Consider the following 16,999-nt stretch of genomic DNA (forward strand, 5'->3'; position numbering starts at 1 on the left):
GAAGCGAGGCTGGGATGACTGGTTTATACTCAAGATTTTCGTTTGTTGTTTTCGTATAGAATAATAAATTATCTATTATTTCATAGTTTTTTGCTCTATTTCTTATCGCATCGATATCTGTATGCTCAAAGCTTTCGGGGTCTTTCAAATAAGCATAGATATTTCCAAATTCAGGATCAGCTTTCAGTTCAGTAATAACCGTATCTCTAGAATCTAAAATTTTTGAAGTCAACACAGCGCATTTAAGTTCATTTCCTTCATCGCCCAGTTTTATACGAGAAAGTGCGTCAGCTACATTGTTTTCCTTACCCGGTTTATATTTTATTGTGATATTATATTCTTGGAGTTTTAAAGCCCATCTTATTAACCTGAGCGTTAGGTTTTTCCCCGAGTAAAGTCTACCAACAGCCGCATGATCCGAAAAGACTGTTACTGGCGATTTGCCGAAATAAACTCGAAATTTGTGTACAGCCATTAATACGGCTAATGTTTCTCTTTCTGTAGCTGTATAATTCCTTTGTGTCTGATTCAAAGTTTTACTAAAAAATGCGAGAGGATGGTTATTTTGCATAAGAACCGCACCCACCGCATAGTCTGACGCATCTGCTGCAATTTCCAGGTTTTCGTCCCCCTCCGGGAATTTTAAAACATGGGCATTAATAAGCGCTTCTTTTAATCTTTCAAAAGCTGTGTTAGCTTCCGCTGTCCACGTAAATTTACCCCTCTTTCTTTTGATTACTAAGAGTGGTTCAACAATATTAGCGAAATCTTTTATGAAAGATCGATAGTAAGAACATAACCCAAGGAAAGAAGAAAGTTTCTTGGCGGTGTTGGGCGGTGGGAAATTCTTAATAGCTTTTATTTTTGAATCTTGCGTTTCTATACCCTTTTGCGAAATTTTATAACCGAGATATTTAAGTTCTTTAGTTGCGAACTTGCATTTTGAGGCGTTAATTGTAAGACCGGCCTCTTTTAATAATTTAAAAACTTGTTCTAGATCGTTAATGTGTTGTTCCAACGTACTACTCGTTATAATTATATCATCTAGATAAATTAAAGTTGATTTTCCTAGGACAGGCTTTAGAACAATGTCCATAGCTCTCTGGAATGTTGATGGGGCCCCACACAACCCAAAAGGCATGCGTAAAAATGCATAAGTGCCCGATTTTGTTATAAACGCGGTTTTATGTACATCTTCGGGTCTCATAGCTATTTGATAGTAGCCAGACGTTAAGTCCAAAGTAGATATATATCTTGTCGATTTGATCTGTCTAATGATCACGTCTATAACCGGCAAAGGGTAAACTGTAAATTTGGTAATACTATTTAGTTTTCTGTAATCAATAGCAAACCTCCAAGCCCTTTCATCCGAAGGAGGAAACTCGTTCCTTTTCCTACATAGTACGACTGGACTCGCGTACTCACTATTTATGGGCGTTATCATTTTATTCTTTAACATCTCCTGAATATGTTCTTCGATGATTAAGTCTTTTTGTTTATCATAGCGATACGGTTTAGTCCTACAAGGTTTTTCGGCATTTAATTGAATCTTGTGAGTCACGATTTGACAGTTTCCTGGTTTTTCTGAAAACAAATGAGAAAAATTACTCATCACTTGCTGTATTGCTTTACTTTCCTGGTCATTCAAATGGCTAAGGTCCAATTCAGGTGTCTCCACAGGTTCCACCACCCTCTGGTCCATCTCCAGCACCACGGAACTATCTTGAAAATTCAATTTGGCCCTCGCGGCCCTTAAAAAGTCCATACCTAAAATAAGAGAGTGTTGCAGGTGTTTCACCACAAAAATTAATACTTTGAGACTTTCCTCTTTTACCTGTAAGTTTAATGATAATTTCCCGATGCAGTGACATGTTTTTCCTTGCGCCGCTATAATTTCCATATTTTTGGTTTTAAATAATCGTACCCTATAAAAATTCTTTTTGAAGAAATGTTCACTCATAAAATTTCCTTCTGCTCCTGTATCGATGAGGGCTTCTGCTGGTACATCGCCAACCAGGACTTGTATAATTGGTAGCTGTGAGTTTTTTACGATGACCGTATTTAAATGTCTATTTGAGGGTTTTTTTAAAACTTCCGGGGTCTGGACCCTCCCTTTCATAGGCCCCTCTACTCGTTCAAAGCTTTCCTTTCAATCTGTGCCTTCTGGGTACGCGGATGTTTATTTTCAAATTTTCTTTTTGGGCCTTGACCCTCGAGTTTTGATGAGTTAGCTTGATAGCTCTTTCCCCCATAAGAGCGTTTTCCATTTCTGGTTTCCTCATTTGAAGATTTCCTTCGGGTACTTTGAGAATACGTTGCCCCTCTCGCTTTTTCCGCTATTCTGCGATTTTGAAACTTCACCGCCAATTCGAAGAGTTCCTGCAATGTGCTTGGGTTTCTAATTTCAAAGTAGTCTTGAACAGCGGGTAACAATCTTGGTAATATTATTTCAATAATCTCCGCATCGGGTTTCTTCCCATACAGCATATCCGTTAGCTTAATTTTTCGTAGAATAAAGTCCGTCAATTCTGCTATATCCCGTTGATAGAAACTATATAGTTCGGTTTCCAGTCGTGCGCGATCTTTCACTATGGGGAAGGCCTTTACTAACGATTTTTTGAAATTTTCAAATGTATATGTCTGGCTTCCAAATTCCCCTAATAAAAATTTGCCTATATTTTCCACCATAGCGCGGCCTGTCCTCTTTGTGCTGATGTGGCGATGGCAACTTTTTGTCTTTCAGGAACAGGGTAGAGCTGAAAGTGGTTTTCTAGAGCTTCTAGAAATACCGCCACCGAATTTTTTCCGTCGAAATGGACGTTTGGCTTGATTGACGCTCTCAAAGTCTGGACCAGGTATCCAAATCCTTCTAAATGGCTTGTCATTTCTTGGTGTTGTCCAGCGGCTTCCATCCAATTTTCGGCCATTTCAGTTCGATAAGTGTTCGGGCGCCAATGTAGTGTTGCGCGCCTCCAACTTGCACGCAACCAAGAGGTGACTGTGAAAACTGGATAAAACACAGAGTCTTGTGAAGGGTTTAAGTCCCTTTTTATTCAACGTAAAAATTACAATTGCGTGCTCTTGACGCTCACAGACTGCGCCAACTCGGCGGTCAAATAAAAATAATAACCTGAAAAGAAACTAAAGACAAGACTCTAACTACGAGGCTCTCTAAAATAACTAACTCACCGCGTTTTACAATACCGCTGCTAATTCAGCAGACTTGAAGCTCACTTGAACGATTAACACTACTTCCCGCCAAGCACATAGGCCGAAACGCGGGGTTCTTCAATTTCTCGCTAACTACCTCCGCGCTCGTGAAGTAAGAATATCACACACCGAACTCGTTTCCTTCCTATTTAAATCATAATACTTCCGCTGATAATTTGAATCCTTGCGTGTTCTACTAAAATTTACATATTCTGGCATTGGCAGTTCCAGGGGAAAGTAAGGCTTGACAGGAAAGATAGTTTAAACTTAAAATAAATGTTAGTTAAAATAAATATAAACCCTACAATGTAACTGTAACCGTATCCGGCCCTCATATGCCTTCCAGTAATTTCGAAAAATGGAAGGTACTAGTGATTTCTCAGCGGCCATGGTAAAGAACTACAAAGACCAGGGAGATCATCATTTTCTGAGTTGTCGTTAGTTCAAAGTTGAATTCGGAGTACTGAGATATTCATGTTAGTTTGGCTCTTTAAATGCGTTTTGCACTGCGTTGTGTTTAACCTTCTTAATAGTTTGAAGTATAACTGCTGATTGTACTATGTGATACTGTGAAAACTGTATGAGTATTTTTGTGCAAAGTTCCAGAACTGGGAAGTTTTTTTTTTTTTTTTTTTTTTTTTTTTTTTTTTTTTTTTGTAAAATAAATTTTATCACGTTATCATCTATTCTGTGTGAATTCAATCTATTACGGACGTTTACACATGCAACAATATATATAAATTACATTTGATTTTCATACTACTTAAGCTGATTATCATTGTCAGTTTAAGAATTTGTTTAATATCGCATTTAATACTTAAATTTTATTATATATGTCATTTCAGAAAGGCCTTCTCGTTTTAAGGACAGACTTCGCTTGAAATTCTAAATCTGCTATAGATATTTAGCATCACAAACGAAATCTAAACAGTAAAACTATTTTCCTTGCAGGAATTATTCACATAAAAGTAATTTTTTACAAGTATAGGAGAATTCAATAAACTTTTCAGGTAAATTTCCAAAACCTGATTTCTTTTTACCCTTGATCTATGAAAGAACCTACCTATAAACACCAGATAAAAAATATTCAGGAAAGAAAGACAATAGAACAAGGACTTGGAAACCTTGATGAAAAAGAATATTAAAAAAAGCGATGATGATGGAGATGACGAGAACATGATGAGAAGAACCCTTTTGGTATCGTACTGTATATACCATTCATTACAAATAGCCTTAAATCATTATTTAGATACACTAAGTTTCAAGAATGTTCTTCATTTTACTTATCCTTTCTATTTTCATTAATAGAAGTAGAGAAGCCGAACATTTGCACATATAAACCTTAATAGAAATGCATACTGCTCTTATCTTTGTAATAGAAATATGCGTGGAGTACGATGTTTGCATTTCTGATCAACCGGTTTTTTCTAGAAAATATTAAGCAGTTTGCGCAGGTTGCTGATCAGGAAGCATTTCGCAGAAAGTATATTTATTTTAGTTTTGCACAAAAAAACATCATTCGCGACCTTGAATACGTTTATCAAATGTCTCAAGTTCTGTATGGACGTGATACTTAGTAATTTTACGGAATTAGAAACTTCCTGTAAAATATTTTTCACAAATCGTTTTAAAATCAAAGTATATAAGCATTTGAAATCATGAAGTCAGTTAATGCAATTTCGATCGTTTAGAATAAAGGCATTTTTAAAATCTGATCTTTCCGTTAGTAAGATTCGTTAAATTTTGATATTTTTATGAATAAGGTTGAAAAGCTAAATTTATCTCTGTTGTATATGTAATTTTTAAACTACAAATAAAGAAAAAAAAATAATATATTTTATTTGGGAAGACTCCTTTCTATACGCAAACATTTTAGAAACTAGTGTGGGAAAATATAACTTTATTATAATTTCTTTCAATTTGCCAAACAGTTTTTCAGTCATTTCGCTTTTCCGTAGAGTTCATAACTCTGCTAAGACCTTTGTAAAAATTAAAATCAGGTTCAGAGTCGTAGCTAGGGTTTTCAGCGCCCAGGGACAACTGAAGATTTCGCGCCCCTTCTGCTTGCCAAAGATGGAAAACACTTAATTCTAAAATTTCGTAATAGCAATTTGGCGCCCCTTGGATGTTGCACCCGGGGACAGATGTCGCCCCTTGCCTCCCTCTAGCTACGCCCCTGATCAGGTTTCATTTAGTTTGAAGGAGTTTGCTAACATATTACCTTTTCTAGATCCATTCTTCATAAAGAATTGCAATATAATAAATTTTGTATGATCACCGTCCGGATATTGCTAAAACGTAACCGGATATTTCCCTACTTGTAAGTTTACTTGTTACATGCCATTTGGAAAAAGTTCCGAATCTGAAGAATATTTACACATCCTTATAAATAACTTCATTTTCCTGGATCTGAAGAACTTTTATTATTTTACTTCAAAATGTTTACTTCATATCTGTGTATCCTGCGTTAACTCCACTCTCTTCTAATTAAAACTACGTAAAAGATTTGGAATACTGAAATCCACATGAATGTTGAAAGGTGAAAACAAATCTTGCATTTGTTATATACTGATTAATACTCTGAATAATAAAATGTAAAGAAAAGATCAGTTTCATTCGCATGAATAAAATAAATGCTTATTTTTCCAAACAATCAAGAAAATCTATAACAGCCAATGTAAACTATCTGTAAATATATTTAAATATTGAAAGAATTCATAAACTGAAATTAACAGAAATGTGTCCTCTCTTCGGAGTAGGCTCTGGCAAACATTATTCCATGTAATATGGACAAGACAACAACAACAACAGAAATGTGTCGGAAATTTTTGGCATATATCAATAGCAAACATAAAATATTTGTAAAGTGTCTAATGTTGCAATTGACAACTGCATGCATGCAGTCTTAAAGATCATTCAGAATTGTAGACCGTGACCTTCACAAAGCTCGAAAGCTAAATGTCCCACATTATTAAGTCCGGTGATCGTGGGGGCCACTTCAAAAACCTCTGATCACTGATTCCATTTCATCCTATCCATCGAGCTAAATTCCTGGATGTATGTACTCCTCAGTGATGCTAAACTGTGCATCACTTCAAGCCGTGCCTAGAGATTTGGTTTAATTTGTTACGGCAAAGCGTACTAGGGCTATCTCCCTAAGAGAAAGGGGTGCCTTCGTGGATGATTTTCTAAGGGAAACTGGCTCGTACACACATTACGCATGGGGAAAATCACAAAAACTCCCATGCATCCAGCCCGTTCGCCTGGATTCGAACCAGGCTACAAGTGTTCAGCGATTTTACCGCTCGGCCGCTGGTGAGCCTGTGTTTGGAGATCTTGGATGTTTTCCTCAGGCAATGAAGGTACATCCGAAGGGTGACCAAACAAAAGATCTCAAGGCAGATAAAGGTCACGACCGAAGAGCACCTGCTATCAAAGAATATGTATTGTTAAGAAGGAAAGCTTCGCAGCAGCAAGAGTGGCTTCCTTCGAAAGAAAAGGGAAATAGCTGCGCATGCGTAAAATATCTGTCGTTAAAAAGTGCCAAAGCTCGAAGCTGATGTCGGTATTCCTCAAGGATCAATTTTAGGCCCGCTTTTCTACATCATCTATACCAACGATTTCCCTTGCTTTTCCGAGGATACAAATGTTCTCGCAGCCAGCTACGCTGATGATACAGCGATAGCCACCAAGTCTCTAAACCCAGAGTATGCCTTGTCAAGAATTCAGGCGAAAATCCCTGCTATTGAGGGGTGGTGCAGTCGCTGGAAAACGTGCATTCAGCCAGAAAAGTCCAAGATTCTACTCATTCGAAATCGCAGACAGAGGAAACGGGTCAGAACTGAGGTTAAACGTTTTGGCAAAATCATCCCTACAGTTGATAAAGCTAATTACCTGGGAGTTACCCTTAACAAGAACTACAATTGGAAGGATCATATGCTTAGAGTAAGCGGAAAAGCACACGGGATCATTTTCAGGCTTTTTCCTCTCCTAAAGAATGAAAACCTCACCCTCAGACTGAAAAAGAGGATTTATGAAACTGTCATCCGACCCATTCTCACGTATGCTTCCCCAGCCTGGGCAAACTACAAAGCAAACGAAATTAGCAAACTCCAAGTGCTTCAAAATAAGGTGCTAAGAATCATCACAAAAGCTCCTTACTATGTTCGGAATAGGACTCTCCACTCCGACTTGAAAATAGATACTATTCAGGACTACCTCAGCAGAATAAACAACAACTTTTTTAATAATATTATCAATGTGAATCCCGCTAATTTCACGGACATTCTTATCTACGAAATCCTGGCTGAAGACAAAAACCTCCGCCCATTTGCCGCCCATCTCTTGAGTTCAGAATTCTAAGTTCCAGTTTTCTGGTTTTCAAGCAGCATCAATCGGGGTCAGTTTCTGGGAGGGTGACCTCCCACGTGACTGGCTCCGACGAATAAACAGTTAGTATTCGGGCTATCCTACACAGGTCATCCGAAGTTTCTTTCTCCGGCCCCTGCTTGGCGGATTCCATCCAAGATGTAGCAGTACAGGAGCAAAGTGCTTCTTTTTCTCTTTTTCTCTCTCCAGCACACTTCTACCTCCACGAGAGAAAATTTCTTTCAGGTTTCTACTCTGTCAGGCCCCACATGGGATCACATCAGGAACTGGCAAGAGCAGGACTTTAATTTCCTGCTGAAAGCCAGTATAACCGCAAAGTTCCAAAGTTCCAAAGCTGATGTCGGAGTTCGAACAGGTTCGAACATATGCCTCATGTTCTTTGACGCGAAATTTTAAGGCTCTCTTAGTTTGGCCAATGTAAATTAAACCACACTGGCAAGGAATCCTATAAATACCCCAGGAATTCATATCCGGAATGGGGTCCTTGAGTATAGAAGTTGGAATTCTATTGATGGGAGAATAAACAACCCGAAAGTTAAATTTCTGCAAAATATGTGCAACTTTATAGCTAATTGATGGAAAGAAGGGAATGACAACAGAATTTTTATAATCTCCTAAAATAAGAGTGTGGCTTTTAGTGTGTTCAGATGAGAATTTTTTAACTGCTTGATTAATAATGTTGGGTGAAAAGCCCCTGTCAATAGCTATTGCTTTTAAATAATTTAGTTCTTCATCAAGGGCTAGTTTGGAGGAGCAAACTTGAAGAGCACGAAAACATAGAAATAAAATGAAGCTAACTTTTGTTTAGTTGGATGACATGATTTAAAGTGTGGTGGAAAGCAAACCGATGAAGGTTTACGGTAAACTGTAGTACTGAAGTTGGATGTGTTACGTGTGACCAGAATGTCGAGAAACGGAAGAGAATTGCAAGTCTCAAGTTCAAAAGTGAACTGAATAGCAGGATCAATAGAATTCATTGTTGAAAGAACTTTATTTAAATCATCTTTATTACCTTCAAACAGGGTAAAAGTATCGTCTACGTAGCAGAACCATGGCGGGAAGTTTAAAGTTTCAAACAATTTTGATTCATAATAATGAATGTAGATATCAGCCAGGATGGGACTGAGGGGGCTTCCCATGGCTAATCCCTCAGTTTGCTTGTAATATTTATTTTGGAAAACAAAATGTGTTTGTTTCAAACAGAGTTGAGTGAGTGAAATTAGCTCATCAATTTCGATGCAAGAGAAATGAAATTCGCGAAGTCTGGTTTCTAGACATCTTAATGCACCCTCCACTGGGACATTGGTGAATAATGATTTTACATCAAAAGAAACCATGAGTAAATTACTAGGAGAAATGTTTTTAACCTTTTTTACAAACTCTATTGAATTTTTTATGGTGTAAATGTTATTGTCTAATAGAGTGGAAAATCTAGAAACTAAATTTTTAGCTAAAGGATACGAGGCAGTACCTAAATTTGATACAATAGGGCGGAAAGGAATACCACTTTTATGAATTTTAGGAAGAGCATATAATCTGGCACAATTCGCAACAGATGGGATAAGCGAATGTTTTAAGTTGCTTGAAATGATTTGCGAAGATTTGATCGCAGTTTTTATTTTGGATAAGTCCGAAGGTGAAGGATCTTTAGGGATCGGATTGTATGGTCCTTCGTTTAAGAGTTTAGTGACACCATCGATGTAAGTGTTCTTATCCATGACGACTATCTGGCCACCTTTGTCGGCCTTTGAAATGATAATATCCGGGTTAGAATGAATTTCGCGCATTGTAGCTCTTTCTCTCGCAGTTAGATTTGGTTTCAAAGGTTTATTATTGAATTTCACATTATGAGCGATAAGATGCCTAATCATTTCTTTCTGTGAATCTGAAACTTTACTGAACTTGAAAGCTTTTTCGATAGGAGCCAAAATCTTTGGAATCGAGGGTTTACAGGTTTGTGAGAAGTTAAAATTATATTTTAGAATTCTCTCTTGTTCTTCTGAAAGACTAACATTAGAAATATTAACTATTGGCTTGATGTTTACAATGGGAAGATTTTTTGAACTACTTGAACTGGAAGACTGTAAAAGAAGTTTTTCGAATTTAACTGCAAGGGTGTTTTTATGACGGTTAACTGCATTCTCCGTTCTAGACCAAGACTTTTGTTCAAGGGCAGTGAATTTTGGATATGATTTAGCGAGTTCCATATGAAGCTTATAGAGTTCATGTTCAATTTTGGACAATTGTTGACGTGTATCCCTTATCACGGACCGAAGTAAGGCAAGCTTGCAATTTAACAGAATTCTTGAAACGCGACTCGAAGGTTTTTGATTAGATTTGATTTGAATAAAATTGGGGATCAATTTTTTACATTTACATTTAAGTAAAAAGTCAAGATGATTCAGGAATTTTTGCCGTTTCAGGCGTAATTTAGTGAAACGATTAACGGATGAAGGCATGATAAACAATGCAGAAAATCAAACTAAATTAACTGAGCAATAATAAAGTACACACAAAACAGCAGAAAAATCCCTCAGTGAAATGAATAGAAAACAAAACGTTTGTAAGCAAAATGCATGAAATCAGACAAGCAAAGCACAATATCCAAATGTACAAAACATAAACATAACTTGAAAATTGCAAAAATGTACTCACCGAAACTCCTACAATCACAAAATGGTGGCCACACCACGTGCAAAAAAGAAAGCAAAATGTAAGCCTGTTTGGGGCTTCTATAATTAAGACACAATAACACGCCGAATAAATACTAATTCAGAAGTCAAACAACAAAAATCAGCGTTATACCTACAAAATTTTCACAGGACTAGTTTCGATGGTTTTACCGAACCATCATCTTCAGCTGCAAAACCGCAAATGAACAAGATAGGAAATAATGATTAGATAAGAAAAGAAAGCCTGAACAAGAATAAGCAAGTGGCGCCATCTGTTGGCGAAACCAGAACTAAAACATAATTTCTCTAAAAGCCGAAGGCTAATTTGGATTGGAATTAGGATCGTTAACTAGAACACAAAGATTTTTATGAATGTGAAATGCCTCTAGAAAATCCAGTTCTCCAATGGAAGATGTTTTTTGAATAATTTTGGCAGCAGAAAAATTGAAAGTGTGATTTTCGGACCAGCAATGTTGAGCAACAGAAGACTTCTGTGTTTCCTTTTTTCTAACATATGCCTCATGTTCTTTGACGCGAAATTTTAAGGCTCTCTTAGTTTGGCCAATGTAAATTAAACCACACTGGCAAGGAATCCTATAAATACCCCAGGAATTCATATCCGGAATGGGGTCCTTGAGTATAGAAGTTGGAATTTTATTGATGGGAGAATAAACAACCCGAAAGTTAAATTTCTGCAAAATATGTGCAACTTTATAGCTAATTGATGGAAAGAAGGGAATGACAACAGAATTTTTATAATCTCCTAAAATAAGAGTGTGGCTTTTAGTGTGTTCAGATGAGAATTTTTTAACTGCTTGATTAATAATGTTGGGTGAAAAACCCCTGTCAATAGCTATTGCTTTTAAATAATTTAGTTCTTCATCAAGGGCTAGTTTGGAGGAGCAAACTTGAAGAGCAAACTGAAGATGATGGTTCGGTAAAACCATCGAAACTAGTCCTGTGAAAATTTTGTAGGTATAACGCTGATTTTTGTTGTTTGACTTCTGAATTAATATTATTTATCAGTTAGGAAATTATACAGTGAACTAGTGTTCTGCTCTCGTTTTAGTATGTCATATTTTTCGTCCAGGTCTGTGATTCTGAACGCACCTTCGAATAGAACTCATCGCCATTAGTCACTATAATAGAAATTCGGGGTTTTGCTGAGCATTTTTTAAACGAATCATGATCCAGGACATAGAACTGCAAACATATGCTTACTTCGTTTCGCAATCGTTTTTGTAACAATTAATCTTGACAATCAAAGCTTCTTAATACCTACAAAATAAAATCATATCTTTTATGTAGCATCAAATGTTACTTCTGCATTTTTATTTCACTTATTTGTTCAGTAGTTTAAAATATGCTAGCTATGTTTCTGCATCAATGAATAATCCTTTCATTGTTGCTAGAACAGATTGGGATCTTTGCTAAACTTGTAATTGTGTAACATATTCATTTCAAGGTAACGTCGCTACGGAAAGTGCATGTTGAAATCTGGCAGCAATGTTGTAAGGTCCACAGTATTTTCTCGTTAGCTGACTGGTTGCTGAATATCAGAAGTTCGTGGAATATGGCTGCATCCAGAGGCGGCGGTGTTGGTCCAATTGGATATGTAGCAGAAATAGTTGGGGCCTCTGAGCCTGCACTTAGGTTACTGTTTACTATATTATTGGGTAAGAATGCAAAGTGCAACATTCGTAATCGAAAGACATGTGTATTGCTTAATTATCAGGTAGAATCTTTACCAGATCAAAAGAGCAATTTTTATACTTAAATGTGTATTTTTAATACTGTGTGTATATTAATCAAAATTAAAAATTGTACATTATAATTGTTCATAAACTCATTATTTTCACTGTTTCATATTAGTATGTTACGTAGGTTTTTTTTTTTTTTTTTTAATTCTTTAAAGCGGACTGTTTCGATGTCGTTCATTGAAAGTTTACTATATAAGTATGTAGACTCTTGAAAGTTTATAGCATGTACACTTTTGAATTGTTTCTAATGCCTTTTTTAACATTGTTTATGCACTTCTAAAAATTTCAGGAAAACATAATGTTACTTTTGAGTGTAATAAGCACTCTGAAATATAGTTAGTATTGAAATCGTTTTTATAGTGTTCTTAAATTTTGCAAAACGTGGTTTATGCAGAATTGACACTCTTTGAACTCATTTCGAAATAACTCTATTCTGTACCTAATTGTAAATGATACAGTTTTAACTAAACATCTTTGTGTATACAAGCCAGTTTCCCTTAGAAAGTCCTCCATGAAGGCATCTCTCCCCTTAGTCAGATAGCCCTCAAGGCTTTGCCATAATCACTAAACTAAACATCTTTCAAACAGAATCCGTAGGCCACTTTTTATCAGTGAAATTTAGTCCTAAATTTTTACTAGAACATTTTGTTTAATGAGAAAACTTCAAACTGTGAAAATATGTATTGGTAATAATTGAAATTAATAATACTTTTAGGTCATATGTAACACACTATTATTTTTGCTATCACTTTTCCATCACCAAATTAAAGTAGTTATCATATAGTATATACATTTAGATCTGCTTTCACAAAATTATTTTGCACACCATTTTCTTGTGAAACCTGATTTGTATAAAGGAAACATGATTCTCATAATTTGCAACATTTTTTTTTTAGATTTAATTGTTATAAAACTTAAAAACGGCTTAATTTTCACAGTAGAAGTGCCAGAGCCGTATGGAAGATAATAAAAAAAGAGGAAGAAAAATAAATAAATAAAATAATTAATAATTAAAAAATTCAGTACTTTGTTATTAAAAGAATTGTTATTAGAATAATTATATTATGAATGATTAGAATAATTATATAATAAAATTAACAAAATGTAAAAAAAATTAATAAATTATTAAATAATACTAATTAAATAATAAAATAAAGTACTGGAACTTGACTTCAGGTTAGAATTACAATTTCACACAAAAACTAAGAAATAGCTCACCTGGTCTGTGGTTGAATTTAATCTCTGATTATAATGTACTGCTTTAAGGGATGATAGAAATAAAGACTTTTTTTTTTAGAGATGCCAATGAAAAATATTAAAATGGTTGAAGCATCACTAATAAGACTAAGGAGAATGCTATAAACAGTAACAGAGAAAATTTTAAGAGAGGATGTATAGGTATGAAAAAGAAGAGAGAAGAGTCCTACGTTTTGTGACAATAACCTTTTTTCAATGTAATTCTGTTAAGCAGAACGTGATAAAGAAACAAATTTTCCTTGAATCCAAGGTTAGCTAAAAAAAAAAAAAAAACAAGTGATCATTTTTTCTCCCTCTCTTGGTTACATAGTTCCAAAAACTCTGTAGTTGCTCTTTTCTGCGTAAAGACACTAGCATTGGAATGAAAAATTTTCTCACTGTCATAAATTCACTGTACTTTCTAGAGAAATAAACCTTTGACATGGGGGGAGGTTCTCTTTCCTTAAAAGTCAGGACCTTCATCCAAGGGTTTGTCTTCCAAGGGAAAAGAGACATGCATTTAAAAGTGAGAACTGATTTTTAATATAATTTTATTATTAAAAATAAAACTTTAGAGATCAAATTTCTGCTGAAATTGTTGTTCACTTATATGGAGAAGTGACACAGCCTTCTTATTTAGGCTGTGGTGTGCAACGGTTAGAATTATGATTTATCCCAGAAACTAAGAAGTCGGTGCAATTTAAGCTCTGTTTAAAAATATAAAGAGGATGTAAAAAAAGTTAGATAAAATCAAGTAAATATTATTCATTAAGATATCTTGAGATGCATTTTTTAATTGTTAATTTAGGATAGGCAGTTCAGGGTCATTTTTCCCATCTAGCTTACTTCATATTGTAAAAGCAGCTCTGGTAGATGATTAGAGTTCTAATATTGTATTTTTCTTACTTTATTTATGTCTTAGCATTTTTCACGTCATGAAAAGCACATAACAAAACTATAGAACTAGAGTATAAAATTGAGTGGAAAAAATATGTTCGCAGAATCTCCACATTCAGTTTTTGATTTCTGAAGCTTTGCAGTCAATAATTTACTGGTGATAGAAGCATTATAGTCTGTCATCAGAGTAACAGATGTGAAACACAAGCTTTTCCAAATGTTTTCCTTCTAGAAGTATAAAGGAAGAATTCTTAGATATATGTCATGCAGAAGCAGAAAATTTCTCAGTTTAGGTAACCCAGCAAAAATTTTTCTCTAGAATTGTAATGTTGTGCATATCTACACAATGAGGGAAAAAAAAGGGGCAGTTCTATATCTTCTGTTTTACTGGGCAGATTTATGAAATTCAAATTGTATTTTTCATGTCTCAAAAGTGCGACTTAGATATATATTAGATTTATATATAGCACTATTCTAACATAGGTATATCGACACAAAATCGGACGGTAAAAGTTTATTTTAGGGAACCCCTTGGCGAAACTGGGTGGTACATGGGTAAAGAGTTTGTGCATTTCTTTGACTTGTTATTTTGGCTTGCGCTACACAAAGCCAAAATAACAAGACAAAGAATTGCACAAACTCGGTATTTAGGCTGTACACATCGACCTATTTTCACTTTAAATACATCCCAGAATTGCACAAAAATGGCATTGTGCATTCCCTTTATCCATGTACTAATCGACCTATTTTTACTTAAACATCAGAGAATTGTACAAACTAGGCTTTATGCACTCCCTTGACTTTGTCTATGTACACATCGAACTATATTCACTAAAAAAGTCAAAGAAAAAATGTATAATCTGAATAAACTACATTTTAAATCAGACAATGAAATTATATAAAAAAGGAAATTCATCTTAGCACTACACGAAGGAAACACCCACCCACTTACTGAATTTACGTGTCTTCAGTCAAACAAAATTTATTAACAACATCCAAACACTTCTAAAATTATCTGAACTAGAATTTGTATACTGGTGTCACCATATAAATTAAAAAAATAAGTAAAAACTATCCGATGTTTGACCATACGTATTTCCTTTTTCCAAACAGGACACTTAATAATGGCTAAGTAAACTTTCATTTACATACCAGTCAATTAATGCTTTTTGCCCTTTCATTCTAAATCCTACAGAAACTTCAAATTAATCTTACCACATTCGGCCGATTTACCGTATAAACCACAAATAACAACATACTTATCCATCACACACAAGCCCTTACCCAAAATCCGACACACACTTTCGAAATTTTTTCTCATGATTCAAATTCACCGCAACCAATTACGCCGTTGTAGTTGACTGCCATAGTCGTGCTAAGGGAGATGAGAATCATTGTATTATACCGTAGCATGGGGTTCATTTGCTTCATGATTACACCCATTTATTGTTTGTTTAACAATAAACTTTAATAAGTAAACAATTCTTGATTATTATACATTATAGGTGCAAGTATGAATAGGTAAGTCCAGCATTGTCTCCGCTGGATGAAAAAAACAATCTCTGCATAACAAAAGAAATGGCGACTGCCCTTCTGCCAAAACAAGATCGAACCTTCCTGTCCAACAACCAGGGTGCAAAGTTTCCTTCGCCCCACTCGTCTTCTTGTTCCTCCTTTCTCATTTCACGCCTTCCTTTCAGAAGCACAGTTAACACGCCTTCCGTTCAGAAAAGATATATAAATAAGAGAGTTGTACAATTATATCCAATATTTTCATTTAGGACGAGTTGCATACATTGCTTTAAAACTGTTTTAACACTGTGCCCAACGCTTTACACAATTTTATCATCTTACATTTAATTTCTTAATGTGTTATTCATATTTTAGTCAAATATTTTATTTTTGAAATCGCAAGAATCAAATATAATAAAATTAAAAAAATACTTTATTTTATATTTTTTCTTGTTAATGGCTTGCTCTTTTTTTATCAGGCATTCTGCAAGTATATTAAAAGCACCCAACTTTTCGAAACATCTTGATATATCTGGATCTGGTATTAATTTTAAATAAAATCGCCTTCCATTTTAAAAGGGCTCACAAATAAGCCGATTGATAAAATTGCTGAACACTGGTAGTTCGTTCTGGGGTTCAAATCCCGGTGAATGAGCTGGTAGCAGAGTATTTTCGTGGTTTTTCTCATGTGTAATGCGTATTGCTTTCACTTCGAAAGTTCTTCACGAAGTTATCGTTTTTTTTGGGCAGATATCCGTGCTTTGCAGTAACTTAATAATCGAATTCAATTCATTTTATCAGTATTTGGTCAGAGCCTTTATCAGTCTTTAGAGGCTAGACATTTTGAAGGTATGAGATGAAAGGAAAGACTGGTTTCATCAAGAGAGTTCGTCTTTAGATAATATCCATGTATGCCACTGGATAAATTCCTAAATCTTCAAATAATTTGACTGAGAAACCATGGGATGCTCTGTTTATGATATGATGTTCTACGAAGTAATTTAAATTTATACAACCATACAGTCGAGAAATAGTCGCTCATCACTTTAACTTGCAATGATATCTTTTTGTCTTTTCCGTTAGCACAAACTCAATTACTGCTAATTTGCTGGTGTACACGTCCTAGTGTTTTCTCTTTGAATACGCAATTACCTTGAAATAGACTCCCCTTTAAATTTTGATTATATGTCACGGCGCGCAATGAACTGGAAGTTGATCTGTCAGCACTATCCTTATCTTCAGGGCAGATGTTTTTATTTTATTCGGCTTATAATTCCTTACTAAATGTAGTATTTCAGCTCGATGTACTCTGTCTTTGATATG

At 35.2% G+C, this 16,999-nt stretch overlaps 1 protein-coding gene across 1 annotated transcript in view; it reads left to right on the plus strand.

Annotated features, from left to right (window-relative positions):
• The first annotated feature begins 11,792 nt into the window (after positions 1–11,792).
• The window catches only part of nes (lysophosphatidylcholine acyltransferase 3 protein nessy), an 81,192-nt gene continuing 75,985 nt past the window's right edge, over positions 11,793–16,999 (plus strand). Inside the window, exon 1 of the mRNA XM_085825590.1 lies at positions 11,793–11,947. Coding sequence (XP_085681716.1) covers positions 11,845–11,947 — 103 coding nt within the window. The 5' untranslated portion in view covers positions 11,793–11,844. The remainder of the gene's footprint in view (positions 11,948–16,999) is intronic.

This window comes from Stegodyphus dumicola, chromosome 10 (genome assembly GCF_044657685.1).
Source record: "Stegodyphus dumicola isolate Sdum_Otavi_A_Nest chromosome 10, ASM4465768v1".
Taxonomy (NCBI): domain Eukaryota; kingdom Metazoa; phylum Arthropoda; class Arachnida; order Araneae; family Eresidae; genus Stegodyphus; species Stegodyphus dumicola.